Here is a 27,857-nt window from a genome sequence, read left to right as displayed (position 1 = left end):
ACCCAGGCGCCCCTGACATACGGATTTTAGTGGGATATAGTTCAGCTCATAACACTAGTAATGCCTTCCCTCCGTTGTGACATTGTGCCTAGTTAACACTGGTAAGGTGATATTTGTTTTATGTATTACCCATAGTTCTTAATTTTGTCCTTCTGTGTATGGTGAGAAATCATTCAATGTTTTGCTAAAATTTTAATCTTTAAAAAAAGAGAGATCAGGGCGCCTGGGTGGCTCAGTGGGTTAAGCTGCTGCCTTTGGCTCAGGTCATGATCTCAGGGTCTTGGGATCGAGTCCCGCATCGGGCTCTCTGCTTGGCAGGGGCCTGCTTCCCTTCCCCTCTCTCTGCCTGCCTCTCTGCCTACTGTGATCTCTCTTTGTCAAAAAATAAATAAAATCTTTTTTTTTAAAAAAAAGGGATCGATTTATTTGAGAGAGAGAGTGCATGTGCTTGCACGTGAGTGTGGGGGGAGGGGCAGACGGGGAGAGAGAGAAAAACTCAAGCAGATTCCATGCTGAGTTTAGAGCCCAATGCGGTTTGACCTCACAATCCTGAGATCATGACCTCAGTGAAAACCAAGAGTCAGGTGCTTAACTGACTGTGCCACCCAGCACCCCTAACATTTTTTTCTTTAGTTTTATAGTACCGTACCCAGTTATCAGTAGCTGTGGGTTGGAATCGATGGAATTAGGAAGCATGAGGCCCAATCTTCGAGGCTTGGCTCTCACTCCTCTGTATGTTCCAGGTGCCTGTTGTGGGGGGCTGTTCACTTTGTGTTTATTTGTATGTGAAGAGTTGGCACTCTAGGGGTGCCTGGCTGGCCAGTTGGTGGAGTGCCTGACTCTTGATCTCAGGGTTGTGATTTCAACCCCCACGGTAGGTGTAGAGATTACTTAAAAATAAAATCTTAAAACAAAAACAAAAGCAAACAAACAGAAAAAACAAAGAGTTGGCACTCTAGTGGCATGTGGAACCACCCAAACAGTAGTTGACTTGGTATATTTTCCTAGGCCAGTAGTTTGGAAACTTCTAGAAACCTAGTTCCTTCCCTCTAAAGGATTTGATAGCTCTAAGTGTAGTCTAGGATTTTTTTTTTTTTCTTTTCCTGTGTCTTAGACAAACTTGCCAGGTGGTGCTGGGAGCTCTCTTACTACACGCTGAGAAACTCGTCTCTGAGAGCTCAGCATAGATGCTGACACAAGTGCGTGACCAAATCGTGTCCTTGCTGACGTACAGCATGGTGGTAACCTCGTGGGCTCAGGCATTGTGTAGGTACGATATTTGGGACACAGTAAAAGCCCAAGTGGAAAACAAGGGGATTTTTTTTACTGCAGTTTGGCATTACAAAATGCCAGAATTGCAGTGGAATTTTCTTTTAGTGTCATTGTTTCTGAACTGTTTGAGTTCTTTTTTTTTCTTTCTTTCTTTTTTTTTTTTTTAACGATTTTATTTATTTATTTGACAGAGAGAGATCACAAGCAGGCAGAGAGGCAGGCAGAGAGAGAGAGGAGGAAGCAGGCTCCCTGCTGAGCAGAGAGCCCGATGCGGGCCTCGATCCCAGGACCCTGAGATCATGACCTGGGCCGAAGGCAGCGGCTTAACCCACTGAGCCACCCAGGCACCCGTTTTTTGTTTTTTTTTTTTTTCTTTCTTTTTTAAAATTTTACCTTCTTATATGGCTGTTGGTGGCAAATATAGGTCCTGTATCACTTCTGCTTTTTTGCCCAGTTGCATTTTCTCTTTCTCACTTCTTTTGTATCAGAAGAGTATTTCCTGGGTGTGAGCATATTTTATAGTACTCAGACCGTCTTGGTAAAAACAAAAAGTAATAATAATAGTAAACATTCATTGAGCACTCATTGTACCGGGCATTGCTCTTCGTTCGTTATTTAGATAATTTCATGGAATCTGTTAAGACAGCCCTCAGTGGTAATTATTGACATTATCCCCAATTCACGAAGGAGAATATTTAGGCACAGAGAAGTTAAGTGATGTGCCCAATATCACATAGTTAGAAAATGGCAGAACTAAGATTTGAGCCCAGCACTTTGGGCTCAGAGCCTCTGCCACAGCTTTTGTCAGTTGTGTTACTTTTTTGTTAACTGTATTTTTTTTTAAAGATTTCATTTATTTATTTGACAGAGAGAGATCACAAGTAGGCAGAGAGGCTGGCAGAGAGAGGGGGGGAAGCAGGCTTCCTGCTGAGCGGAGAGCCCGATGCGGGACTCGATCCCAGGACCCTGAGATCACGACCCGAGCGGAAGGCAGAGGCTTTAAGCCGCTGAGCCACCCAGGCGCCCCTGTTAACTGTATTTTATAGTATTATTGCAATTTCAGTAAATAAGATTTCCATTTGCATTAAAAAGTCTTCTCCTAATAGCACTTGGGTTTTGCTAACACATTCTTCATTAGGAACGGTATTTTTGTTCCAATTCACACATGCAGATGGCTCTTTCTTCAAACAAAAATTCCAAACCTTATAATTTTAAGCTTCATTTTCTTTTTTTTTTAAAAGATTTTATTTATTTATTTGACAGAGAAAAATCACAGGTAGGCAGAGAGACAGGCAGAGAGAGAGAGAGAAGCAGGCTCCCTGCTGAGCAAAGAGCCCGATGTGAGGCTCAATATCAGGACCCTGAGATCATGACCCGAGCTGAAGGCAGCGGCTTAACCCACTGAGCCACCCAGGCACCCCTTAAGCTTCATTTTCTTTAGCTTTTAGTTAAATTCAGTCAGTTGCTGAACAGAAAAATGATAAGGATTTCAGTAGGTGAATTTGCACTGACGCTTAGTCCTTGCTCTAGAACAGGGTTTCTCGATTTTGGTGCTATTGACACCAAATAATTCTTTCTTGTGGGGGACTGTCAAGTGGATTGTTGTGGAGGACCATCAAGTGGATTGTGGCTACGTAACATCAGGCCTGGATTCTACCCATGTCATTCTAGAAGCACTCTCTAGCCCTTCTCAGACTTGCTCAGGAGTGAGAACCACTCCTCTCTGGTTATTTTATGGCATTTGTGTTGCTAGTTGCTGGAGCCTTCGTTTTATTTATTTATCTATCTATCTATCTATCTATCTATTTATTTATTTACTTATTTGACAGACAGAGATCACAAGTAGGCAGAGAGGCAGGCAGAGAGAGAGTGAGAGAGGGAAGCAGGCTCCTTGCTGAGCAGAGAGCCTGATGTGGGACTCGATCCCAGGCCCCTGAGATCATGACCTGAGCCAAAGGCAGCGGCTTAACCCACTGAGCCACCCAGGTGCCCTGGAGCCTTCGTTTTTTTTTTTTTTTAAAGATTTTATTTATTTATTTGACAGAGATGACAAGTAGGCAGAGAGGCAGGCAGAGAGAGAGAGAGGAGGAAACAGGCTCTCTGCTCAGCAGAGACTCGATCTCAGGACCCTGAGATCATGACCTGAGCCGAAGGCAGCGGCCTAACCCACTGAGCCACCCAGGCGCCCTGGAGCCTTCGTTTTAAATTGTGAATGACTCACTGTTGATTTCCACTTTCATATCTAGTAAGACTGGCCAACCCGAAGTCATGTGCTTTTTGATCTTACCTAGGAGTTTTTTTCCCTTTTCTTTTACATCTCTGTAGGAAGTTCGGTTATGTGAATTTTAAATTTGCTGATGACCGGGGAAGATCCTTGAGACTTAGTGAGACAAACGTCCTTGGGTATGAAATTAAATTGAGAAAACCGAAAAGAAAGGATGTAAGAAAGGTATGCAAACAAGTTAATTTGTTGATAGGTACCTGTATATCTAGCCAACTTTGGGTCAGGAATGAGTCTTGGATTCTTACTCTGTGCAAGTAGTCTGTTGCCATTGGGTCACCTCCTTGCACAGCGCAAACTTTGCATACATTACTCTTGTCCTCTGTGCTCCAGCTGCATGGCTTACCTCCCCTGTCATAATGTTCTTTGTCTCCAGGACTCATTCCCTGGCTACCTGCAGCCCGTCCATAGAATCTCAGTTTAAGGATCACTTCCTCAGGATCAGAAAAAGTTTCCCTTACTTCCAGACTAGGTTAAGTCATTTTGGGGTGGGGGAAGGGTGCTTGGGGAACTTTTTTTTTTTTTGAGAGAGAGAGAGTGTGTGTGTGAGTGTGGAGGGGCAGAGGGAGGAGGAGAGAAAGAATCTTTAAATAGGTTCCACACTGAGCGTGGAGCCCAACATGGGGCTCAGTCCCACAACTCTGAGATCAGGACCTGAGCTGAAATAAAGAGTTGGATGCTTAACTGAACCACTCAAGTGCCCCTCTTCTTCTTCTTTTTAACTTTATTTATTTATTTTAAGTAATCTCTCCACCCACCATGGGGCTCAAGCTCACAACTCGGAGATCAAGAGTCTCATGTTCATCTATCTGAGCCAGCCAGGTGCCCCTAGTTTAAGTCTTTACTGGGTGTTCTCCTTTCCCTTTTTTCCTTTCCTTCTTGGCACTCACCAGAATTTGTAATTATATGACTATTTGCTTAATAGCCTTTCCCCCCAACAAGACCACTTTCCTGAGAGTAGAGGCCGAGTCTGTATTTTCGTAGAGCATGTAGCACGGGCCCTCGCCCAGATGTATGTTCAAAGATTTGTTAAATGAAGTAATATGTATTGCTTTTGACATCTTCAACTCCTGGAGAAGTATTTTTTCTCCTTTAGAGAACTTTAGATACTTCATTAGATCTGAACTTGGACTAAAAATACTCTTTTGTGTTATGTAGATCAGAATGTCAAAACACTTCTCAAGAACCTGCCTGAAAAAGTCACTCAACATGAGTTAAAAGAAGTGTTTTTTTTTTTAAGATTTTTATTTTTATTTATTTATTTGACAGAGAGAAATCACAAGTAGATGGAGAGGCAGGCAGAGAGAGAGAGGGAAGCAGGCTCCTTGCTGAGCACAGAGCCCAATGCGGGACTCGATCCCAGGACCCTGAGATCATGACCTGAGCCGAAGGCAGCGGCTTAACCCACTGAGCCACCCAGGCACCCCGAGTTAAAAGAAGTGTTTAAGGATGGCTTTCAAGTCAGATTGGTGAGCAAGGGTGGGACGAGTAAAAGGTGTGTTTTGTACCTATATTGAAAAAGAATATATTTCTACTGGATTCAGACATAACAGAGTTTCATTACATTCTCCTTAACCACTTAAGGAAAGAAAAGAAAAGAAAAGAAAAGAAAAGAACCAACAACCCAGGAAAAATAGTGGCAAATTATAAATAGGGAGGTCACAGAAAAGGAATTTTCTTTTTTTTTTTTTTTTAAAGATTTTATTTATTTATTTGACAGAGAGAAATCACAAGTAGGCAGAGAGGCAGGCAGAGAGAGAGAGAGGGAAGCAGGCTCCCTGCTGAGCAGAGAGCCCGATGCGGGACTCGATCCCATGACTCTGAGATCATGACCTGAGCCGAAGGCAGGGGCTTAACCCACTGAGCCACCCAGGTGCCCAGGAATTTTCTTTTGAACATAAGAAAAGATACTTATCCTCACTCATACTAAAAGAATTATAAATTAAAATGCAATTTTAATTAATTTATTTAGATGTAACATTTTACCTATTAGATATTAACAATCAAAAAGTTATTCCACAGTATCGAAGAAGGTTGGAGAAACTGGCATGCTTGGACATTGTTGGTGGAAGGGAAATTGCAGAAGTCTCTGTGGAGATGAGTTAGTAGTATCTATCAGTTGTGTTGCTTGTACCATTTTATGGGGCAGTTCCAATCCTAAGAATTTATCCCACAGATAGACAAGTGTGACATAATATATTACAGAGTTGGCTGATGCAAAATTAGAATTAGCCTGAATATCTATCAATAGAAAACTGGCTAAAATTTTCTGGAAGGTCCAAAAGACATTATACCATGTAGTTGTAAAAAGAAGTGAGATATCACTTTGTGTGCTGATGGGAAATAAACTCCAATGTAAAGGCAAAATATAGAACAGTATGTATATGATATTCTCTTTTTTATGTAAAAACAATGGAGGACAAACCTACACAAAAATGAACTCAAAATAGATCAAAGACCTAAATGTAAGAGCTGAAACAAAACTATGGTGAAAACATAGGAGTAAATCCTTGTGATCTTAGGTTAGGGTATCATGCAGGCAATAAAAGATTGACAAGTTGGGCTTTATCAAAATTAAAAACATTTGTACTTCAAAGGACACTACACAAAAATCAAAACAACTCTGCAGACTGGGAAAAAATGTGGCAAATTGTGTATCTGATGAGAGCCTTGGATTCGGAATATGTGAAGAACTCTCACAGCTCAGTCATAAGACTACCCAATTGAAAAATGGGCAAAAAGCTTGAATGGGCATTGCTCCAAACAAAGTATATGAATGGCCAATAAGAACATGAAAAGATGCTCCAGGAGTTGGTAAGGAAATGCAAGTCAAAACCATGATGTGATTCCCACTTCCCACCCATCAGAGTGGCTGATAATGAGAGAGGCAGACAATAGCATGTGTTGGCAAGGTGAAGGGGACATTGGAACCCACATTCATTGCCAGTGGGAACGTAAAACAAAATAGTGCAGTTTCTGGGGAAAACAGTTCAGCAGTTTCTCAAAACATTAAACAGAGAGTCGCCATATGGTGCGGCAATTCTACTACTCAGTGTGAACGTAATGAAAACCTATAACCACTCACTTCTACACATGTTCAGATCACCTTCATTCGTAATAGCCGAAAAGTGGAAACAACCCCAAATGTCCACCAACTGATGAACAGATAAATAAAATGTGTCATTTCCACACAAGGTGACATTATCCTGCCATAAAAAGGAATGACGTACTGACACATGCTGCATCTTGGATGAGTCTGGAAAACATCAGGCCAAGTGAAAGAAGGCAGGCACAAAAGATTGCATATTCATGTGATCCCATTTATCTGAAATGTCCAGAATGGGCAAGTAGCATAGTAGCTGGGCCAGGCCATGGGAATGAGTTGGAGGGAATGAGGAGGGACTGCTGATGGATACTTTGGGAGAGGATAAAAATATTCTAAAATTAGATCGTGGTGATGATTATCGAATTCTGTAAACATACTAGAAATCATTATATACTTTGTTTTTATTTTGTTTAAAGTTTTCATTTTTAAGTAATTGCTACACCCAGTGTGGGACTTGAATTCGCAACCCTGAGATCAAGAGTTACATGCTCCACTGACTGAGCCAGCCAGGCGTCCCTTACTGTACACGTTAACTAGATGCATTTTATGATATGTAAATTACATCTCAGGCAAGCTTTGAAAGGTAGAGTGTGTATGTGTGTACATTTACATGTATGGCATGTTGCCTGTAAGGATAGAAAATGGGCAGAAGGCACAATTTACCGTATTCTTTTCTCCCTTTTGCAGTTTGAATCCTGCATGTGTGTCACTAATTCAGAAGATGAAAGGACTAAATATTGACTCTTCGTTCTTCTCTCCCCCACACCATCTCCGCAGCTGCAGGATTGCATATGTTGATTTCAAGTCACAGGCTGATGCAGAAAGAGCCTTGGACTAGAAACAAGGAGCAGAGGTCAGTGGGCTTGCCATAGTTCTGGGCCACGCTGGAGAGAAAAGCCAAGGCCAAGAGGGGAGGGGGGAGATGCACAGCACATAGAGAAGTAAGGGATGTTAACGTGCTGTAGACTGAAGCTTGCCAGGGTTGTCAGCAGGGTCCCCCAGAGAGGGGCTTGCAGGGGGAGAGGGACACTTCCATACAACGTCTCCCTGTATAAAAAATGTGTAAGTCATCCTCCTATCAAGGAAATGAGTAATGTCCTAGTTAACTGTAACCACAAAACCTGCAAAAACATGGCACTTTGAGGTCCATCAGCTTAGCTCCCCTTCTTGGGTACCCTCCATGATTCTGTTTGGACAGGTTCTTAAACCTGTGGTTTCAGAATTCGAGATTTAATTCTCTTCAAGTGGAGTTTTTGTCTGCTTTAAACCAGAGATCCCAAACCAGTGTCCCTAAGCTGCCTAATTTGATGGGTAGATGTGGTATATATAATATTTTCAGGAAAAAAAAATTAACTTATTATGTATCATGAAATTTCACATTGGTAGTATCCCTCGTCTACCCAACCTGATGGGTAGATGTCGTAGCTTATCTAGTATTTACAGGAAAAAAATCCAATCTATTACTAATATTTTTAAGAATCAAGGACTTTCAGGTAGAAATTTGGATCTCCAGCTTCTTTTGCTGAGGCCTCAAAATCGATGGCCTGGGACTGTGTTCCTGCATGTCTGCAGTCATCTGCACAAGGACAATCAGAGATTTTTTCTTAGTCGTGCCCTACAGTTCCCAAGCCCCCACAATTTACTCAGTTCTCCCCTACTTCGAAGGAGTGAACTGCACACTTTTGCTTTGCAAAAATAGAGTCTGTATGTTTCTCTTGCAAAGTTGTATTTTTCTATTTGTAAAGGTGACATTTTAATATTTCTTACATGTTTGTGTCTTCCAATAGTGGGAAAACAAAAGCTAGAACAAGAAAGTCACGCGTTTCAAGAAAAATAGGAGCGAGCTTATTTCTTTGTGGAGGTCAAGAATGTTCCTATGTGTTTAATATGTAAAGTGTGCCTGTGTCGATGAAATTGAACCTCAGATGCCATTATGAAACAATCCACAGTAGGAACCATGATGGATACACTCAAAAGAAGTGTGATAGGGGCGCCTGGGTAGCTCAGTGGGTTAAAAGCCTCTGCCTTTGGCTCAGGTCATGGTCCCGGGGTCTTGGGATCGAGCCCCGCGTTGGGCTCTCTGCTCAGCGGGGAGCCTGCTTCCTCCTGTCTCTCTGCCTGCCTCTCTGCCTACTTGTGATCTCTGTCTGTCAAATAAATAAATAAAATCTTAAAAAAAAAAAAGATGCGTGATAAAAAACTTGAATTGAAAAAAAGACTGAAATTTCAACATGAATGTTCATAAAATAAATGCCCCCGCTAGGAAATGCAGTTATGTGTTAAGTAAGAAAATTGCCTGGGCATCGAAACCTTTTACAGATGGTCTAAGTTGATTTTTTTTTTAAGATTTTTTTTTTTTTTTGAGATCACAAGTTGGCAGAGGGGGGTGGGGTGGGAAGTAGGCTCCCTGCTGAGCCTGATGCAGGGCTCGATCCCAGGACCCTGACATCATGACCTGAGTCAAAGGCAGAGGCTTAACCCACTGAGCCACCCAGGCGCCCCCAGATGGTAAGTTTATAAAGGAATGTCTGTTGAGTGCAGCGGAACAGAGACAAGCATTTGCCAGTCTAAGACTAAGTGGTAATATTGTTAAGCAGCATGTTGACAGGCTCATGAAAGGGCCAATGGAAATAATGCCCCCCCGGCTGGCTATATTTATTTGTGCTGTTGATGACGCTTTCGATGGGACAGAAGAACTTTTGGACATGGTTCCCATGACAGGGACCATGTCAGGAAATGACTGACTTGTCTATATTGAGGAAAGTCTTAAAAAATTTAATGTAGCCTGGTCACAGTTAGTAAGCATTGGCACAGATGTCAATTTGGCATTGGTCGGTGTTGAGCAACTTGTTACGAAACTTAAAGCTAAAGTGTCCAGGCTTTGCAAAGACACAGAACTGAAGTCCATGCATGGCCTCATTCTCCAGCAGTCGTTTTGTGCTAAAAAGTTAAAAATGGATCATGTCATGGACGTAGTGATTCACACCATAACCTAGATCCGTTCCCATAGCTCAGACCACGGAAAGTTCAGCGCTTTGTTCAATGACTTAGATGCACAGTATGGAAGCCTGTCGTTCTCCATGGGTCATAAGTGGCTGAGTCATGGCGTGGTGCTCAGGTGGTTTTTCGAACTGTTGGAAGAAATTGATTTTTTCATGTCTTCTGAAGGAGTCTCGGTTCCTCAGCTCACCAGCAAAGACTGGGTCAAAGACTTAGTCTTTTTGGTTGACATTATGACTTACCTAAACATGTTGGAGATTTCCTGCAAAGGCACTCACAAGTAGTTACACAGATGTATGATTCAGTTCTCTCCTTCCTGATGAAACTGTGTCTTTGGGAAGCTCATTTAGCAAGGAACAAGCTGGCCCACTTCCCTACACTGAAATTAGTTTCTGAAAATGAAAAAGATGGCCTGAACTGTAGTTCCCAAATTAGGGAGTTGAGACTGGATTCCAGGAACAGTTCTCTGATTTCAAACTTTATGAAAACCAGCTGACGTCCTACAGCTCACCTTTCTCGATCAACATTAATAACATGAAAGAAGAGCTGCAAATGGAAGTTCTTTTTTTTTTTTTAAAGATTTTATTTATTTATTTGACACAGAAAGAGACAGTGAGAGAGGCAGTGGGAGAGGGAGAAGCAAGGGGAGTGGGAGAGGGAGAAGCAGGCTCCCTGCAGGGAGCCCGAGGCAGGGCTTGATGTGGAGCTTGATTCGGGACTCGATCTCAGGACCCAGGCATCATGACCCAAGCCCAAGGCTGACACTTAACTACTGAGCCACCCACATGCCCCCAATGGAAATTCTTGAATTGTAGGGCAACACACGACTGAGGACGAAATACGATGGTGTTAGGATCCCAGAATTCTACACATATCTTGGGAACGGTTACCCTAAATATAAAAACCACTATGCAAAGATTCCGTCCATGTTCAGAAGTACCTATGTTTGTGAGCAGCTCTTTTCTGTCATGAAACAGCATAAAACTAAATATTGCTCCTGGTTAAAGGACTCGGAGGTGAATTCCCTGCTACATGTCACCGTGCAAGATTCCCAGTCTGACCTTGCTTGACACCTTGCTTGGAGCTTAAGAAGGGAATATCAGGTGTCATGTTTCAAATCTAAGGACAAAAAAATTAGGAAACTTTAAATATTATTTCTACTTCCAAATTACATTTGTTCAGCATCAAATTTAAGGTACAATCTCTGGGATCCTGTTTGTTTGTTTTTAAAGATTTTATTTGAAAGAGAGAGTGAGAGCATGAGAGGGGGAAGGTCAGAGGGAGAAGTAGACTCCCCACAGAGCTGGGGGCCCAATGTGGGACCCAATCTGGGACTCCGGGTTCATGACCTGAGCCGAAGGCAGTGGCTTAACCAACTGAGCCTCTCAGGTGCCCCTGGGATCCTGTGTTTGTATTTGTCAAATACGAAATAAAGTTTGATAATACCTTGGCAGTTTCTTTTTCCTATACTTGGCCTTTCTAGCCCTTAGAGCCATTCAAGTAGATAAACCTCTGCCCTAAAAGCAGCCACACCTTTCCTAAAGCCATCATGAGCCAGGGATGTAAACCAGGGAGGCAGCCGGATGGATGGGATATTGAGATGCCTCTCACAACTCTGTCCCCAAGGATGACAGACCTGTCACTCTGATCTTAGGACTCGGGTCAGGATAACCACCCCCCAACCACAGACAGCACGGGGTCAACATAGCCAGTGCTCACCCCTGGACTTCTTTTTTGGTGTTTCCATTTTGGATTTACACATTTTGAAATTTCCACATTGGTGGTCAACATTAGGACAAGTGTGGCTGGCCCCAAAGCCATTCTGCCTCCTGCAGGGGGGGATGGGTCACCCTGAGGGGATGCAGAAGGAGGCCCATAGCTACCATCAGAGTCTTAAAGAGCTCCGTGATCCGGAAGGTGTTTTTCCACTGTGAAACTGGGACATGACTCTCACTGTCACAGAAACTGTAGCTTAAAAAATCAGTCTGGTTATAAAAGTGATATATACTTATTGTAGCACATTTGGAAACTATACAGAAATAGGAAAATCTATAATCTCAATAACCAGAGGTTACCCCTATAAATATTTAGGTATATTTATTTCTTTCAATTTCTTATGAATTATTTTATATGGTCAAATGCATTAAGTCTGAATCATTTTGTAATCTGCTGCACTCCTCCCCCCCTCCCCCACTTAACAGTGAAAGCCTGGGGTGCCTGGCTGGCACTGTCAAGTCGAGCAAGAAACACTTCATCTCAGGGTTGTAAGTTTGAGCCCCACATTGGGTATAGAGATTACTTAAAAATAAAAAATAAAATCTTAAAAACAAAACCAGGGAAATCCTAAATACCTGTCTGTCTTCCAAGCTCGAGGTGAGTTTATTTGATTGCATCAGGTGTGTACTGATTGGTCTTTGCCCACCAGCGTGAGTTCTCTTGGCATCATATAAGCCATAGGCTTGATGTCCAGGTGTGGGATCTCTTTTCTGTTCTGCCAGGTTCTGACAAGGCCAGAGAAAAACCCTGCTGTCCAGGGAAGGAGAGGAAGAGTGCATTGATGACACTCAGCACAGCCCTTTTGGACAGAGGTTCTGAGACCATTAATGAGTGTGAAGAAGCCCCACTTTTTAGATCTGACCTTAATCTTTGCAGCATTTGATGCCACTGCCCACCCCTTCCCTCCCCTTGAAATCTCACTCCCATTTTCTCCTTCCTTTCTGAATTATTCTTTTCAGGCCCTCTCCTTCCTCGGTCCCTTAAATGTTGATTTTCCTCCAATGACTTTTTCTCCCTACTGCTTACCAGTGATTTTTAATCTTTTTGAGTTGAAGGGGACAGGGAAGTTCAGTCAGGGCTCTCTTAAAGCAGCAGCTAAAATATACCAATCCTCTTCCAAGAATTATGCACATGTGTACCTACACCTGTGTTTTTATTACACTTTCAGGAAGTCCCCAGACCCTAGAAGCCCACCTTGGGAACATCTAGTCCCATGGCTTAATTATGTGCAAGTCTCCCATCATGGAATCTCCAGCCCCGCACTTCCTTCCTCTTCTTTTTATTTTTTAAATTTTTGTTATTTATTTATTTATTTAGAACGATTTTATTTATTTGACAGACAGAGATCATAAGTAGGCAGAGAGGCAGACAGAGAGAGAGGGGGAAGCAGGCTCCCCGCTGAGCAGAGAGCCGGATGTGGGCCTCCATTCCAAGACCCTGGGATCATGACCTGAGCCGAAGGCAGAGGCTTTAGCCCACTGAGCCACTCAGGCGCCCCCCCCCTTTTTTTTAAGTTTATTTATTTGAGAGAGAGAGTGAGCAGGCAAGAGGGGCAGAGAGAGGAGAGAGAATCTCAAGCAGACTCCATGCTGAGTGCAGAACCTGACACAGGGTTCCATCTCACAACCCCAAGATCATGACCTGAGCCGAAACCACGAATCAGCTGCTCAACCAACTGAGCCATCCAGGTGCCCTAGCTCTTCCTTCTAAATGCCAACCTGGAAGCTGCTAGACCTCTCCACTGGGATGTCCCATAGGCCTTTCTCAATGTATGGTGTTGATGATTGAATTCATCATTTCTCTCCCCAACTCCTAAATCAATTCACCCCTGGTTTTCTTTATTTTAGTGAATGATACCATCGTCCACCCAGTTCCGGCTCAAGCAGAACCCTGACGGTCATCTTGGACTCCTTCTTCTTCTCATTTCCCATTTCTATTTAGTTGAAAAATCTTGTTGATTATACTACTTAACTAAGGTTTCAAATCTTCCCACTACTCTACAATCCCATTTGTAGTGAACGCTCCTCTAACTGGGACCATCATCACCTCTTGCTTGAACTTGTACAAAAACCCCAAAATGGTCACCCTGTTTCTAGTGTCTCCATCTACGACTCTCTGCCTTCAAAGCATTCTCCACCCAGTAGAGTGACCAAAAAATAGGGCAAAACTAAAAGCTCAAATTAGGTCCTGTTACTCCCCTGCTTAACATTCTCTGCTACTTACCTTCATCATTTATAATAAAACCCCAACTCTTCTAACTCAATGACCAAAAACAAACAAACAAACAAAACCACCCCAGTTTAAAAATGGGCAAAGGACTTGAATTGGCATTTCTCCAAAGACATACAAATGGCCAATACACACATGAAAAGATGCTCAGCATCACTGATCAATAGGGATATGTAAAAGAGATACCAACCACCTCACGCTCAGTAGATGGTGACTATCACCCTTGTTCACAATAGCTAAAGCATGGACACAACCCAGGGATCTCCCTATGGATGAATGGTTAAGCTACATGTGGTATAAACATATGACAGAATATGATTCAGCCTTAAGAAAGAAGACAATTCTGACACATGCTAAAACATGCATGAACCTTGAGAACATTATCCTGATTGAAATAAGCCAGGCACAAAACAAACATACAGGATGTTCCACTTATATGAGATACTTAGCATAGTCAGAATCCCAGAAACAGAAAATAGAATGTTGGTCGCCAGATCTGTGGGAGGGGGGATGTGAACTTCATGGTTGGTTTTTTGTTTTTTTTTTTAAGATTTTATTTATTTATTTGACAGACAGAGATCACAAGTAGGCAGAGAGGCAGGCAGGGAGAGAAGGGGAAGCAGGCTCCCCGCTGAGCAGAGAGCCCGACTTGGGGCTTGGTCCCAGGGCCCTAGGATCATGACCTAAATCGAAAGCAAAGGCTTTAACCCACTGAGCCACCCAGGCACCCCTGTGAACTTCATGTTTAACGGGTATAGAGTTTTAGCTTTTCAAGATGAAAAGGGTTCTGGAGATCATTGGTGGTAGTAGTTGCCCACCATGAATATATTTCATCCCATTGAATTATATACTTAAGAAATAATTAAGGTGGTCAATGTTGTTATGTGTAGTTTTCCCAGTTATAAAAAAAAAAAAAAAGGAAAAAACTCCTTTTTCCACCAAACTCCTCACTTACCATGGGATTACAAAACCATATGTAATAGGAGGTCACCAGTCTCCCTGATCTCTTATCCACTTTGCCTGATACTTGCCTTCTTTCTGTGCCTTGAGTCCTTGGACAGAGCTGTTTCTGGAATATTCCTCTCCAAGTCTTCTGACCAGGCAGGTCAGAGCTTCAGTGTTGCCTCCTCAGAGAAGCCTCTCCTGACCCACCTTAGAAGGACCACCTCCCCAGTCAACCTTTCTCTCTCCTCTTTTGTTTCCACTTATGTGATATCCTTACCCCAAAACGTTGTATCCTTCTGGGTGTATCATATCAGGAGGCATGTGATGGCCATTTGTTCCATTCCTGGGGATATAACTTGGATCATTTGCTCAAGATAGTTTTGGTCAGGTTCCTTCACTGTAATATTACTTGTTTATAAGTTCTCTTGTGGAGAGATACTAAGAGACTCTCTAAATATCCTGTTCCTTATCCTACTTTTCCATAGTAATTTTAGCATCTATTGCTGATTCTTGCTGGAAACAATTATTACTGGGGTGTCTTCCAAATGACAGTTTTCAGTTTTCCTCATTCTACCTTGATTGGTTGGAATTCTGTGGGGAAGACTTTTCTCTTCACCCTCATTTATTTTTTTTTCTTCATTCATTCAAGCATTTATATCTGTGTGGACTCACAGATTCTTGTTTTATTCTGTAGTTTCTCTTTCTATGGTTTATAATCCATTATGACCGTTATTTATTTTGTCTGTCAGATTGTCCCAGATTTGGCATGGAAGCCTATTCAACTTGCCTCCTATGCCCATTGACATGAGTCCACATGTCCCTGTTAGGATTCAAACCCTTCCTTACCTTTTAGCACCACAAAATGTGGGAGCCTCATCTTGTAACTTCCTTGCTGGAGCCCTGAGGATATGGCTATTCCCCAAGAAGCCTTGGTGCCTCTCACTGCGGAAAGGCAGGAGACACCAAGACCTGGGGTCTGGGTGAGGGCACTGGTATTGGGCATTAGGACTTTCAGACTCTCTCAGTGGACAGGCAGGAAATAGATGTACATACGCATGGGTACCTACCAAAAGCTATTTGGACACATCTATCTGTATTTTGGAAATGGTAAGTTCACAATGATGCCCCTCTCCTTCCAGTCCAACCCACAGTGTTTATTCTAGCTGACCCCACTCTGTATTTATAACTGATTTTTCTGATAGTGAGAAATCTGGCTTTCATCCCAGTATATTTACTTAACTCTTTAATGCTGGAATACACATATTTTCTGAATTTATTTTTTTTAAGATTTTATTTTTAAAAGATTTTATTGATTTATTAGAGGGAGAGAGAGACCGTATGTGAGTGCAAGAAAGAGCAGGGAGGAGCAGAGACAGAGGGAAAAGCAGAGTACAGAGTGCAGAGCCTGACGGGGCTCAATCCCAGGGCCCTGAGATCATGACCTGAGCCAAAATCAAGATCAAGAGTCAGACGGTTAAGAAAAGGGGGTGGGGGCACCTGAATGGCTCAGTAGGTTGGGTCTCTGTGTTCCGCCAGGTCATGATCTCAAAGTCCTGGGATTGAGCCCCACATGGGGCTCTCTGCTCGGCGGGGAGACTGCTTTACCCCCCTCTCTCAGCCTGCCTACTTGTGGTCTCTCACTCTCTCTGTCAAATAAATGAATAAATAATACCTAAAACAAGAAAGAAAGAGTCAGATGCTTAACCGACTGAGCTACTCAGGTGCCTCCAGAAGATTTTATTTTTTGAAAACTTTTAAAAAAAGATTTTATTTATGTATTTGACAGAGAGAGAGAGAGAGCACAAGCAAGGGGAACAGCAGAGGGAGAAGCGGCTCCCTACTGAGTAAGGAGCCTGATGCAGGGACTTGATCCCAGGACCCGGGGGCCATGACCTGAGCCAAAAGCAGACGCCCAACCACTGAGCCACCCAGGTTCCCCAGAATATTTTATTTTTAAGTAATCTGTATACCCAACATGGGGCTTGAACTTAGAACCCTAGGATGAAGAGTCCCGTGCCCTCCCTACTGAGCCAGCCAGGCGCCCCCAATATTTATTAAATTTCTAACACACACTTCTCTGAAAAATAAACCCACTACTTAGAGTACAATATTGTACAGTTTTTCACCTTTAGTCTTAGAGCAAATGGTCAACAAAGTCTTTTCTAAAGTTGCCTGGGTGACTTCTCCCCCTGTCTTTGGGGCTATCATTCATTTATAGTCCACTTAGGGCTGTTTGTTCCTGTTTATATTCCTCCTCAGGTCATCTCCACTCCCCTCTTCCCCAGTTCCTTGTGGATTAAAAAAATGTGTTCCGAAGGATGAGATGTAGTCATGATCTTAAAAGTCAGAACCATACAGCTGTGTCCAGAGAAGGCCTCCCCAGGCCTCCCTTTCTCCCGTCCTCATACTCCTGTCGTCCGCCGTGTAACCAGTCTCAGTGTCTGCTTTAGCTCTACTGTTTTTTTGTGTGTGTATTTTCTGGCTCCCCTTCTTTAAATGAGAGGGAGCCTATTACAGATCCCTTTTGCTTTTTACACTTAGCAGTTTCTCGGAAATCACCAGTGGACATTTTGCGCTATTATACTGTGGTGCAGTGTCATTTCATCAAGTTCACTGTCAGTTTGTGAAGTTGTTGAATAGTTTTACCTCTGGCGCAGGGGAAACAGCACCGACTGTTTGGGGGAAGTGCAACAGAAGGCTCTGAGGAGGGGAGGCTAGAGAGACAGGCAGATGCAAGATTGGCTGACTGCCCCCCCAGGTGCTTACAGTATTGGGGGGTCCATACTGGCAGACTGAACTGGGGCAGGGCCAGGGCCAGGGCTGGAAGACAGGGAAGACAGGGAAACCAGCCCAAGGGACTCCTGCTGGGGTGTGGGTGGACAGGGCCTGAAAGGAGGCCGTACTAGAGGGGACGGAGGAGGGTGACCTCTGGATATGGAGGGATGCCAGACAAAGTCAAGGATGACTCCCAGACTTCTAGCTTGGTGACCAGTGGGGAGAATGAGGGCAGAGGAGCTGGTTTGAGGGATCCCGAGGGGCCTCAATGGTCAGCGGTGGGTGTCCTCAGCAGAGTCTGGTGTTTTCAGCTATGGCTGTGCCTGGAATACCAAAAAATAAGATTCAGTAGTGGGAGTGGCCTGACGGTAAATGAAAGAAGCCAGACCCCAAAGCCTACCTGCTGTATGGTTCCATTTCTGTGACCTTCTGGAAAGGCAAAACCATAGAGACAGAGCAGAGCAGGGGTTGTGGGGACTGGGAGTGAGGGGAGATGGACTATAAAAGGGCATGAGGGAAACTTTGGGGGGCAGACATTTTTCTGTCTGGATACATTGTGACTGTACGTGTTTACTAAAGCTCGTTGAATTGTACACCCCAAAAGGTTGAGTTTTACTGTATGTAAATTACACCTCTGTAGGTGACTTTTTGAAAAAAATGGAAAGCAGCCCAGGGGACACTGATGGCTGTGAAGCAGTGAGGAGGGACCCAGGGGAGAATGAGGTTAGTCCCTCTAATGAGGTTAGAATGAGACTGTGGAATAGAGTCAGATTCCAAAGGGTCAAGTAAGATAAGATCCAGAAGATTTCCAGCAGCTGTAACAACCAGGAGGCCATGGATGACCTCACCAGAGAGATTTATATTTTTCCCCATGTAGGGTTCCCATCTCCCTCTGGAGGGTCCCCATCCTCGCCCTTAGGGTTCTCGTCCTTTTTAGGCTTCCCAGTAGGCGGTGAGCGGCTGCAGACAAGCATGATCAGGAGCCCCAAGAAGGCGAGGAAAGGCCCAGCAAAAGGGAGGGCCCAGCACACTTCTGAGAAATAGCAGTGATGGTGATCCCCGAGGCAGTATGAGTTCTGCCAACAGCACGACAATTTTGGGGCCAAGTGCAAAATGAAAATGCAGGGCTCCCATTCAACAGTTGTTAAGGATTTCAAGACAGCAACAGCAGAGCATGGAACCAATCCCAGTGCCCTTCAAAGTATGGGTCACACACCCATGGAGCTGGCCCTGCTGGCGCCTGAAAGTCCGGGTTTCCAAGAAAACACAGCAGCTATAGGATGTGCTGGAGAAACCAGCCTCTGTCTCTACCAAGAACAGCCTCAAGGCTTGGCCAGAAGCAGGATATGTCTTCGTGCTGCCACCTGCTGGCCATATCATGCCACTGCGCCTCCCTTCGCAGAGCTGAACTTTGGAGGGTGGGAACAGCGGCTCTGGTGACCAGGTGACCTAGACCTTCCTTTCACTGAAGAGAAAACATCCCTAGTCTGGCATTCTGCCCAAGGTCACACTAGCCACAGCACCCAAGTGTTGATGGTAGCATTTAACTGTTAAATTTAAGCCTCATTTCTTTAAAATCCCACAAAGTAGAGATGATACCCTTCATCGATTAGTAAATGAAAGTAAGAATTTGAGTTTTCGGCTACTGTGGTTGTCTCCCATGACCCTTCTCTGTTGTCTTAGTCCCCTGATCACTTTTGAGGGTACCCACTGGCCCAAGTGCTTACGCACCTGGGCCCAAGTGGCCCAGGTGCACACAGATTGGTATCGTCCCATTACAGGGCCACAGGGTGTGCCTCCAATCCCAGGCCGGTGGAGATGATATTTTTTGGCTAGGGCTGCTGGAAAAAATGTTTTCTAGTGCCTTCTGGACCCTAGGGTGTATAGACACGAGGTTCATTGCTTGACTGCTACAAAAGACATTTTGCCACCATGATTAAAGGTACCACCATGATGAAAGCTGACATGGAAAGCTGATAGGAAAAGAAAGACAAAAAAGCAGATACAGGATGCCATTTCTGAGCTGCTGGATCAAGCCAGTCCTGAAGTACTGAGAATCGGGGTACCCAGGACTTTATTGTGCTGAGAGCCAATGAATCCCTTGGATATTTAAACAATTTTGAGCAGCTGCTTGCAATGAAAGTTGTCTAATCCCTATCTGCTTCTCCAGCCCCATCTCCTGTAGGTTCTCTTCCTCTCCTCTTGATCAGGAGTCTTCAAGCCCCTCAGTCTCCCTTGAGTCCTCAGCACGGCACCAGTCCTCTCTCTCTTGGGCCTTTGTTCATGCTATTTCCAGTCCAGGGCACTCTTTCCTCACCCACCTGGCTGATAGATCCCATAAGCCCTTAAGGTCTCAGTCTAGATGACATCTCCTCAAAGAGGCTCTTCCTAACTCTAAATTATTCCAGAAACATTTGTTGAGCTCCCATTCTGCCAGGCACCAAGCTAGGCCCAGCACCCCGTGGGAGCTCTGGAGATGCTGGTGATCTCAGCAGAGGCAACATGAATCAAAGGCTCATGCTCATGTCCCCAGACAAAGAGGAACCAGACCTGAACCAGGAAACAAGAGTGTGGCTAGGTGAGTCTGGAGATTTCACAGAAACCCAGTGGGGCTGGAGAGCAGAGTTGGGGGGCTGAGAGTAGATTTTACTGTCATGGGAGTATCAACGTGGAGAGGAGCTGTTAGGATTCTAGATATATTGTGAAGGGAGTCAACAGGACTTCCACGTTTGCCAAGCTCCCTTCTGGTTTAGCTCCCATTGTTGGTTGGCAAACAATACAGTCCTGCTCCAGTGAGAGCTGTAGTTCTCCTTGAAGGTTCATGTATTTTTTTTTTTTTTAGATTTTATTTATTTATTTGAGAGAGAAAGCTTGAGAGCATGGAGGGTCAGAGAAGCAGACCCCCTGCTGAGCAGGAAGCCCAATGCAGGACTCATCCTGGGATTCCAGGATCATGACCTGAGCCAAAGGCAACCACTCAACCAAAGGAGCCACCCATGTGCCCCAAAGTTTAATGTGTTTTTATGTGGAATTTTTTTTAAAGATTTTATTTATTTATTTGACAGAGAGAGATCACAAGTAGGCAGAGAGGCCGGCAGGGAGAGAGAGGAGGATGCAGGCTCCCTGCTGAGCAGAGAGCCCGATGCGGGACTCGATCCCAGGACCCTGAGATCATGACCTGAGCCGAAGGCAGCGGCTTAACCCACTGAGCTACCCAGGCGCCCTGTGGAATTTTTTTTTTATTGTGATATAATTCACATACCATAATATTCACCCTTTTAAAGCATATAGTTTGTTGTCTGGTTTTGTGTGTGTATGTGTGTGTGTATTCACATCACAACGATCTACTTGTAGAATGTTTTCATGACCTCAGAAAGAGATCTCATTCCCATTAATAGTCACTCCCCCTTTCTCCCTTCTCCTAGTCCTTAGAAACCACTAATCTCCTTTTTGTCTTTATTGATTTTGGTGGTACCTGGCTGACTCAGTTGGGAGATCATGTACCTCTTGACCTGGGTGTTGTGAGTTTGAACCCCATGTTGGGAATAGAGATTACTTCAATTAAAAAAAAAAAAGTTTTTTTTTTGAAAGTTTTTTATTGAAGTAAAAGATTACTTCAATAAAAAAAAAAAACTTTTTAAAAAAAGGTTTAAAAAAAAAAAAAGATTTGGGCGCCTGGGTGGCTCAGTGGGTTAAGCCGCTGTCTTCGGCTCAGGTCATGATCTCAGGGTCCTGGTATCGAGTCCCGCATTGGGCTCTCTGCTCGGCAGGGGGCCTGCTTCCCTTCCTCTCTCTCTGCCTGCCTCTCTGCCTACTTGTGATCTCTCTCTGTCAAATAAATAAATAAAATCTTAAAAAAAAAAAGATTTGATAGGTAACCTGGGTGCCTCAGTTGGTTGAGTATCCAATTCTTGGTTTTGGCTCAGGTCATCATCTTGGGGTCGCGGGATCTAGACTTGTGCTGGGCTCCCTGCTTAGTGGGAAGTCTGCTTACAATTGTCTCTCTTCCTCCCCCCTTTATTTCTCCTCCAGCTTGTACATGCTTTCACTCTTTCTCTCTAAAAATAGATAGATAAATCTTTTAAAAAAAGATGCTGATTTTTGGATATTTCACATAAATGGCTTCATAAAATATGTGGTATTTTGCATCTGGCTTCTTTCACTCAACATCATGTTTTCAAAGTTCATCTATGTTGTGTCAGAGATAAATACCTTTTTATTTTTTTAAGTAATCTCTACACCCAATGTGAGGCTCAAACTCATGATCCTGAGATCAAGAATCGCACGCTCCTCAGACTGAGCCAGCCAGGCGCCCTGAGATTCTCTTTTTTAAATTTTGCTGAAGCCCAGTGTATCCATTTCTTTTTTTGTTGCTTATACCTTTGGTGTTATATCTAGGAAATCATTGCCTCCTCTAAGATCAGAAAGACGTATGTCTGTGCTTTCTTGTAAGAGTTTGGTAGTTTTAGCTCTTTGATCCATTTTTATAAACGGTGTGAAGCAGGATCCAGTCTCACTCTTTTGCCCTTGGATGTCCCGTTGTCCCTCCGCCTTTTGTTTCCCCACCGAGTTGTCTTGGCACCTTGTCAAGAACAATTGGCCATAAATACATGGGTTTATTTCGGGAGCTGCCAATCTGTTCCATTGATCTATGTGTTTATCATGATGCCAGCACCACACAGTCTTGATTATCACAGCTTTGGGGTGAGTTTTGTGGTAAGGAAGTGTGTCCTCCAACTTTGTTCTTTTCCCAGACTTTTGGGGCTTATTCTGGGTCTCGAATGTTCACATGAATTTGGGAACCCGCTTGTCACTTTCTGCAAAAATAGCTGGAACTTTTTTTTAATAGCTGGCATTTTGGTAGGAATTGCATTGAATCTGTATACCAGTTTGGGAAATATTGCCATCTTACTAAAACTAAGTCTTCTAATCAATAAACACAGGGTTTCTTTCTTTTTTAAAGATTTTACTTATTTATTTGACAAAGATCACAAGTAGGCAGAGAGGCAGGCAGAGAGAGAAAGAGGTAGAAGCAGGCTCCCCGGTGAGCAGAGAGCCCAACGTGGGGCTCAATCTCGGGACTTGGGATCATGACCTGAGCCGAAGGCAGAGGCTTTAACCCCCTGAGCCACCCAGGTGCCACTGTAATTCCACTTCTGATTGTTCATTGCTATTTTACAGAAATAAAATGGATTTTTGCGCACTTACATCTTATAATCTTGCTAAACTTTTTGTTAGCTCTAATAGTTTTGGGGGGAATCCTGTTGGATTTTCTATATATCACATAATATCATCTGCAAGTAGAGGTAGTTTTACTTCTTCCTTTTCAAATCAGATGCTTTTCTTACCCCTATTACCTTTTTTTTTTCTTACCCCTATTACCTTGGATCGAAATTCCAATACCATGTTGATAGAAGTGGTGAGAGTAGACATCCTTGTCTTGTTTCTCTTAAGTGCAGAAAGCTTTCAGTCTTTCACCATTGAGTGTGATGTTAGTGGTAGAGATTTTCTAGATGGCTTAAGTAGTTACCTGTGCAGGATAGAGGAATAGGAACCAGGAAATTTGGGAAATGGGAGTGCAAGAGACACATTTTACCAGCTATCCTTTTTTTTTTTTTTTAAGATTTTATTTATTTATTTGACAGAGAGAAATCACAAGTAGACGGAGAGGCAGGCAGAGAGAGAGAGAGGGAAGCAGGCTCCCTGCTGAGCAGAGAGCCCGATGCGGGACTCGATCCCAGGATCCTGAGATCATGACCTGAGCCGAAGGCAGGGGCCTAACCCACTGAGCCACCCAGGCGCCCACCAGCTATCCTTTTTATATTTTTTTGTTTCTTATTTAAAACATCAAATTATCTTTTTAAGGCACCTTGGTAAAGAGACTGCCTTCGGCTCAGGTCATGACCCCAGGGTCCTGGAATCAAATCCCGCATCAGGTGCCTGGCTCAGCAGGGAGCCTGCTTCTTCCTCTGACCCTCTCCCCTCTCATGATCTTTCTCACTCTTTCTCTGCCTCAAATAAACAAGTAAAATCTTCAACAAATAATAAAAAATTAAATTATCTTTTAAAAAATTGTGGTAAAATAAACATGAAATAGAATTTACTATTTTAAACATCAAGTGTATGGTTCAGTAGTGTTAAGTATATTGTCTTGTACAACCAAGCTCTGGAAGTTTTGCCTCTTGCCAAACTGAAATTCTATACTTATCAAACAGTAAGTCTTTTTTAATTTTATTTTTTAAAACTTTTTATTTTTTTATTAACATAAAATATATTATTAGCCCCAGGGGTACAGGTCTGTGAATCGCCAGGTTTACACACTTCACAGCACTCACCATGGCACATACCCTCCCCAATGTCCATAACCCCACCACCCTCTCCCGATCCCCCCCTCCCAGCAACCCTCAGTTTGTTTTGTGAGATTAAGAGTCTCTTATGGTTTGTCTCCCTCCTGATCCCATCTTGTTTCATTCATTCTTTTCCTACCCCCCACAAACCTCCCATGTTGCCTCTCAACTTCCTCAAATCAGGGAGATCATATGATAATTGTCTTTCTCTGATTAAGTCTTTAAAAAAAAAGATTTTATTTATCTATTTGACAAATAGAGAGAGAGCAAGAGAGGGAACACAAGCAGGGGGAGTGGGAGAGGGAGAAGCAGGTTCCCCATGGAGCCGATTTGGGGCTCAATCCCAGGACTCTGAGATTGTGACCTGAGCTGAAGGCAGATGTTTGAAGACTGAGCTACCCAGGCGCCCTGTGTGTATCTCAAACAATTAACTCTTCATTCCTCCCCACCTCCCAGCTTTTGGCAACGGCCATGCTATTTTCTGATTCTATGAGTTTACTCTGGATAACTCATGTAAGTGAAAACATACAGTACTTATCTTTTTCTGACTCTATTTCATTTAACATAATGTCTCCAACACTCATCACGTGGTAGCATGGGTTAGAATTTTCTTTCTTTTTTAGAGCCTCAATAATATTCCACTATATGTATATATATGTGTGTGTGTGTATACCACATTTTGTTTATCCATTCACTTGAAACATTTTTTTTAACATTTATTTGAGATAGAGCATGAGCAGGAGGAGGGGCAGAAACAAACTCTCCACTGAGTGGGGGACCCCTGACTTGGGGCATGATCCCATGACCCTGAGATTATGACCTGAGCTAGAATGAGACACTTAAGCAGTCAGACACTTAACCGACTAAGCCACCCAAGTGTTGCATCCGTTCACTTGTTCATGGACATTTGGGACCTTTTGGCTATTGTGAATGATAGCCAGACATGGTTATTGAACAAGAGTGTGCAAATATCTTTGAGACCTTGTTTCAATTCTTTTGGATATATACCCAGAAGTGGCATTGCTGGATCATACGGTAATTCTATTTTAATTTTTTAAAAACATTTTATTTATTTGATGGGGAGAGAAAAAGAGAGAGAGAGAGAGCGTGCACAAGCAGGGGAGTGGCAGGCAGAGGGAGAGGGAGAAGCAGGTTCTCCGCCAAGCAGGGAGCCCGATGTGGGGCTCAATCCCAGGACTCTGGAATCCTGACCTGAGCTGAAGGCAGATGCTTAACTGACTGAGCCATCCAGGCCCCCCTCTATTTTAATTTTTTCAGGAATCATCACACTGTTTTCCATAGCAGCTGCACCATTTTACATTTCCACCAATAGTGTACAAGGGTGCCTGTTTCTCCGTGTCCTCACCAACACTTTTTTTTTAAAAGAAAATACGTGAATGAAATATCAATTTATTTTTATTTTAAAAGTTTTATTTTTAAGTAAGCTCCATGCCCAGCCTAGGGCCCAACTTGAGACTTGAACTCACCACCCTGAGATCAAGATCTGAGCTGAGACCAAGAGTTGGACACTTAACCTACTGAGCCACCCAGGCACCCCCAAAATACCTCATTTTAAATAAAGATGAGATTAGTAATAGTGCCGTACCAGCCATAGTGGAGCCTGAGGCAAAAAGTAATATCAGTATTACCAATCCCATGTTTTCAGTGGTGGGCTAAGGCACTGGATTTTATCCTGCTGCCTATGAGAAGTCATCAGAATCTTTTAATTAGAAGAATGTATTTGTATCTGCTGATTAAAAAAGTGAGGTGGCTACTGTACAGATAGATCAAGATATGGAGCAAGACTGGTGTCAGGGAGGAAGTGATGGGGCTTGAAGAGAGAGAAGCTGTGGGAAGCATGCGGACTGATTCCAAAGACCCCTGAAGGCCAGGCCTTGGGGGACATCAGCTGCTGGAGATGAGGGAGAGGGTCTGGTTGACCACATGTCTGCCTCTTGGCCGGGAAGGTCGGGAGGGGGTGAGGGCAGGGGCTGCCGGCTGTGTCCCCTTGTGTGAGCTATGAAAGACTGCATTCAGTGTGTGGCACTCTACATTTGGAGATTTATAGGACACCAAAGGGTGATGCCTGGCAGGCCAAATGGTTAAGGAGTCTGGAGCCCAGGAGGAAGTTGCTCCTGGAGAGACCCTGGTTTGGGCACCATCAGATGGTCATCATCCACTGGGGGGTGGAACCGTGATGACGGAGTTGTGCAAGAGGCGGGGCTACCCACAGAAGGGAGCTGAGGCCATGGAGGTGATCCCAAGCGAGGATGAAAAAGAGGAGGAGGGAGGCAGAGGAGAAGATGTGGTCAAGAGAAAGAAGCCGCAGAGAGGTCCAGAAAAATAAGATCTGAAGTGCCTTTTGGGCTAGCAACCAAGGGGGTGTGTGGGGTCCCCCAGAGCAAGGATCTGGACACCCCTGTAGGGTCTGAGAGTGACTGGTGCAACTTCTCTCAAGGATTCCAGAAGCTTGCTCCCCTGAAGGGTGATAGAAGAGAGGAAGTGTTGAAAGGGTAGGGGTGGCTGAGGGAGAGCACTGTGATGGGCCCCCAGGAGTGGAGGGGAGGGCTCAGGAGAAAGGGTGTGGTTTTAGAAATGATTCCAGCTTCCCTGGATCCTTGAAGGGGAGCTAGGGACTTGGCTAGGTGTAAATCAGGCTGGAAGAGTACCCTGGGGACGTCTGTTTTCCTCTGTGAAGTAGAGGGTAGGGTAACAGTCCAGAGGGAAAGGAGGGGAAAGGGAGGAGCCCCTGGAGAGAAGAGGCTGGTTAGGTGCTGGGGAGGTGGAAGTGAGAGCCATCCTTCCCTGGGACCTCAGGGAAGACTTTCTGGGCCCCTGTTGGGAGAAGGATGGTTCACATTCAGGATTTGTCTCGTGGGGGACAGGCCTGGCCACTGGTGCGGTGAGGAGCTGAGGGCTGGCTCTGGGCTGTGAGAGAGGACAAAGGCAGACACCACAGGCCTCTGGGCTCAGGCAAGCTGGGTGCCCTGGAGTTGAGGCTGTGAATTCCTCTCAAGGCCAGTGGGGTGCCCATGGCTGCCTCCCATCCTTCCTTCCCCTCCCCCTGCCCAGAGCTCCAACCTTCTGCTTTAGGTAGCTGCCCCGGAAGCAGCCCCCAGTCCCTCCACCATGGCCTTTCAGTGGACCAGCCTTCCATGGGACCACAGTCTGAGGGTGGAGACATCTTTCTGTCTGTGCCTTGTGCCCCTCTTGGCTTCCCAGCAATTCTGGACAATTCTTTCAACCAACTCCTTGCTTTAAACTCCCTCTGTTTTAGATATCTGAGGCGATTTTTCTTTGCTGGTTGGAGCCTTACTGAGGCATTGGTTCCTGGAAGTCTGGATCTGGGAACTGGAGTCTGAAGATGCATAGACTTCCTCCAGTGGGCTGTGGGACCATGCTGGTGTGAGGCCCACTGTGGCCGGCTGGGTCTCAAGGGTGCAGAGGTGCCCTAGGGGGCCCAGAGTGGACCCCTTGTGCAGAAAGATGCAATCCATAGTGGGGGGTGACAACAGGGCTGGCAGCGGGGAAAAGAGGTGGCCAGTGGCTCTACAAGACAGTACCAAATGGAGACCATGGGCTGGTGTCAGAGGCTAGTCAGATTCCCAGTATGAAAATTCCAGGGAAAAAATGAAAGCAATACCCCAGCGGATGTGGGGACCTCACACACCTCCCCCACCACTCCTCCTCTGAGGAGATGTTCATTGCAGCCTCAGCCTGGAGCTCTGAGGGCAGCAGAGAGCACCAGCACCCAGGGCAGGGGCATCACCCTTGGCTGGAGCTGCCACCGGAAACCCCAACCAAAGGCCACACTTGGGAGAGCACTGATGGAGATGTGAAAGACTATACCCTTTAACCCCACTGTTCTCCATTTAAGTATTCTACAGGTATAATTAGATATGTGCAAAATAAAGTGTGTAAAAAGTTTATTGACTCTGGCAGTTTGGAGAAGCAACACATAGCAAACAAACCCCAATGCCCAGAAGTAAGGACAAATAGTCAGATAAAGGATCCTTCCACATGAGCAACACTCTGTAACTATTTAAAAGGACGAGGCAGCTTTGCATGCATTGATGTGGAGTTCCGAGATAAATCTAGTCGAAAAAAAAGGTGTATTCCTATGAGT

At 44.3% G+C, this 27,857-nt stretch overlaps 1 protein-coding gene across 2 annotated transcripts in view; it reads left to right on the top strand.

Annotated features, from left to right (window-relative positions):
* LOC122902411 (serine/arginine repetitive matrix protein 1-like) overlaps positions 1-27,857 on the top strand; it is a 40,006-nt gene that overhangs the window by 5,115 nt on the left and 7,034 nt on the right. Inside the window, exon 2 of one of the 2 annotated variants that reach the window (XM_044241844.1) lies at positions 7,437-7,512. In XM_044241844.1, coding sequence (XP_044097779.1) covers positions 7,437-7,512 — 76 coding nt within the window. Of the gene's footprint in view, positions 1-7,346; positions 7,513-27,857 lie in introns of both variants that reach the window. The other variant, XM_044241845.1, reaches the window with a different exon arrangement.

This window comes from Neovison vison, chromosome 3, assembly GCF_020171115.1.
Source record: "Neovison vison isolate M4711 chromosome 3, ASM_NN_V1, whole genome shotgun sequence".
Classification (NCBI taxonomy): domain Eukaryota; kingdom Metazoa; phylum Chordata; class Mammalia; order Carnivora; family Mustelidae; genus Neogale; species Neogale vison.
This window is presented reverse-complemented; position numbering and strand designations above follow the sequence as displayed.